This window comes from Diaphorina citri, unplaced genomic scaffold (assembly GCF_000475195.1).
Source record: "Diaphorina citri unplaced genomic scaffold, Diaci psyllid genome assembly version 1.1 scaffold9885, whole genome shotgun sequence".
Classification (NCBI taxonomy): Eukaryota; Metazoa; Arthropoda; class Insecta; order Hemiptera; family Psyllidae; genus Diaphorina; species Diaphorina citri.
Genome location: NW_007387259.1, coordinates 1 through 2,143, shown reverse-complemented (window position 1 = coordinate 2,143; position 2,143 = coordinate 1). Strand labels below are relative to the sequence as shown.

Below are 2,143 nucleotides of genomic sequence, written 5' to 3'. Positions count from 1 at the left end.
GATAACGTTCTCTGAACGGCTGACTTTCTACTATTCTATCTTCTTTCTCTCTTCGATTTCGGGACAATAAGCTCTTAGCAGTTACAGTACCCCTATCAAAAATCTTGAAAAGAAAAAATAAATAATAATAATAACTTCGACTCACTTTTTTCTGTCATCTACTTCTTCTATCACTTACCCAACATATTGACTAGTTCCTGCAAGGCGAGCAGCGCTCCCTCGCGGTGCTTATAGTTCTTCTTATTCTGAATAGCGTTCGTTAGGGACGCCATAATCTCAAACTGCTTCAGCGTGAGTATACCCAGGCCCTTGATCATACCCGCCAATCCGTAGGCAGCGACTTTGACTCACTTTTTTCTGTCATCTACTTCTTCTATCACTTACCCAACATATTGACTAGTTCCTGCAAGGCGAGCAGCGCTCCCTCACGGTGCTTATAGTTCTTCTTGTTCTGAATAGCGTTCGTTAGGGACGCCATAATCTCAAACTGCTTCAGCGTGAGTATACCGAGGCCCTTGATCATACCCGCCAAACCGTAGGCGGCACCTTTTCGTTCGCCATAGTTGTCCGAATCGAGCAGTTTTTTAAGCAGACGCTTACAGATGGGCTGGGCTTCATCTTTGACGGAATTGACTAGGGGTGGAAGGCAGTTGGCTACTGCTTCTTGCACCTAGTATGTGGAATAGAGGTGTAGATAGAATGAATTGGTTGTGTTTGTGTAGCTAAATACTTACAGATGGGCTTCAAGAATAAAATAGGACTTAACTACCTAGGTACTTTTTTCTTAAATAGGTTTGATAGAGGGAACTGTAGCTAACTGAGGTTTTATCGTCCCGAAAGCGAAGATAGACGGAAGACAGGATAAGAAAATGTCAGCCGTTCCGAGAACGAACCTTATCAATAACCCTTACAGGGCAGACACGCTACTTTTTAAGCGAACTAGGGTCAGGGCCATATCCAGGAATTTGTCGAGGGGGGGAGAGGGTGTATGCTCCAAATTTTCCGAGGCTGGCCTACAATAAAGGAGAAAAATAAAAGGGAGGGAAGGAGGCCCCTAAATACGGCCCTGACTAGGCTGGCTTTACACATCATCTTTAATCTATTTCATTCTCACCTGTTGAGAGGGTGTGCTCAGGGCTTCAATCAGCTTCTTCACGATGGGTTTGATTCGGGGATCCGTCGGTTCCAAATGGCGCGCCAGGGAGCCCATCAGAATCACCACACTTTGACGGACACTATCGTAGGAGGCGGAATTCTTCGGGGAGACTTTTGGTCTACATTTCACAAAGAACTTCTCTGCAAAGTTTCAATTACTTGGGCCGAAAACTGCAGTCCTGAGAAGAGTGAACATTTTTGAGCTTTTTCAAAACTAAAATCTTAAATAGCGGCCGAACCGTACATTTCTCAAGGTTGGTCCCAAAGAGACTTTTGGTCTACATTTCACAACGAACCTCTCTGCAAAGTTTGATTGACTTGGGCCAAGACGCCCAAGACAGAGAAAAGACGCCCAAGACAGAGAATTTTGGAGGTATTGTGACCTGCATCGGTGGAGACAGTCTTCTGCGCCGAAAACTGCAGTCCTGAGAAGAGTGAACATTTTTGAGCTTTTTCAAAACTAAAATCTTAAATAGCGGCCGAACCGTACATTTCTCGAGGTTGGTCCCAAGGAGACTTTTGGTCTACATTTCACAAAGAACCTCTCTGCAAGGTTTGATTGACTTGGGCCGAGACGCCCAAGACAGAGAATTTTGGAGGTATTGTGACCTGCATTGGTGGAGACAGTCTTCTGTATCAATTGATTAGACCACAGGTCCATTCCTACTGTTATACTTGAAGCCAGAAAAATACTACTTTGTGACATGGTGTTTGCCGTGGAGGTCTACAGTGACCAGGGCCGCCGTCAGCATGTTCTTGCGAACCGTCGCGTTGCGATCAGCCAAACCTGAACGACGAGAATATAAATGTTTAGAAAAGATGTCTATGTAGAGTCCTCCTAAATAGTTGTCCTCATTAGTCGCCACAATTGCAGACACGTTCGATGTTCTTTCGCCAATAGGGGGAGTACGGAGTACCAAAAAATGATTGATCAGTGATTTATGCTTAAATTAGGACTCACTAATGATTAATGATTCATTTTTAAATT

General features: G+C 44.3%; 1 protein-coding gene across 1 annotated transcript; it reads right to left on the bottom strand.

Moving 5' to 3' along the window:
- Window positions 1-376: 376 nt before the first annotated feature.
- LOC103522640 (eIF-2-alpha kinase activator GCN1-like) lies at window positions 377-1,816 on the bottom strand. The gene is made up of 3 exons (XM_008487736.1): window positions 1,765-1,816; window positions 1,115-1,296; window positions 377-670 (listed from the first exon to the last, which is right to left on the bottom strand). The coding sequence occupies exons 1-3, from the start codon at window positions 1,814-1,816 to the stop codon at window positions 377-379; spliced, it is 528 nt and encodes a 175-aa protein (XP_008485958.1).
- Between the last annotated feature and the right edge of the window lie 327 nt (window positions 1,817-2,143).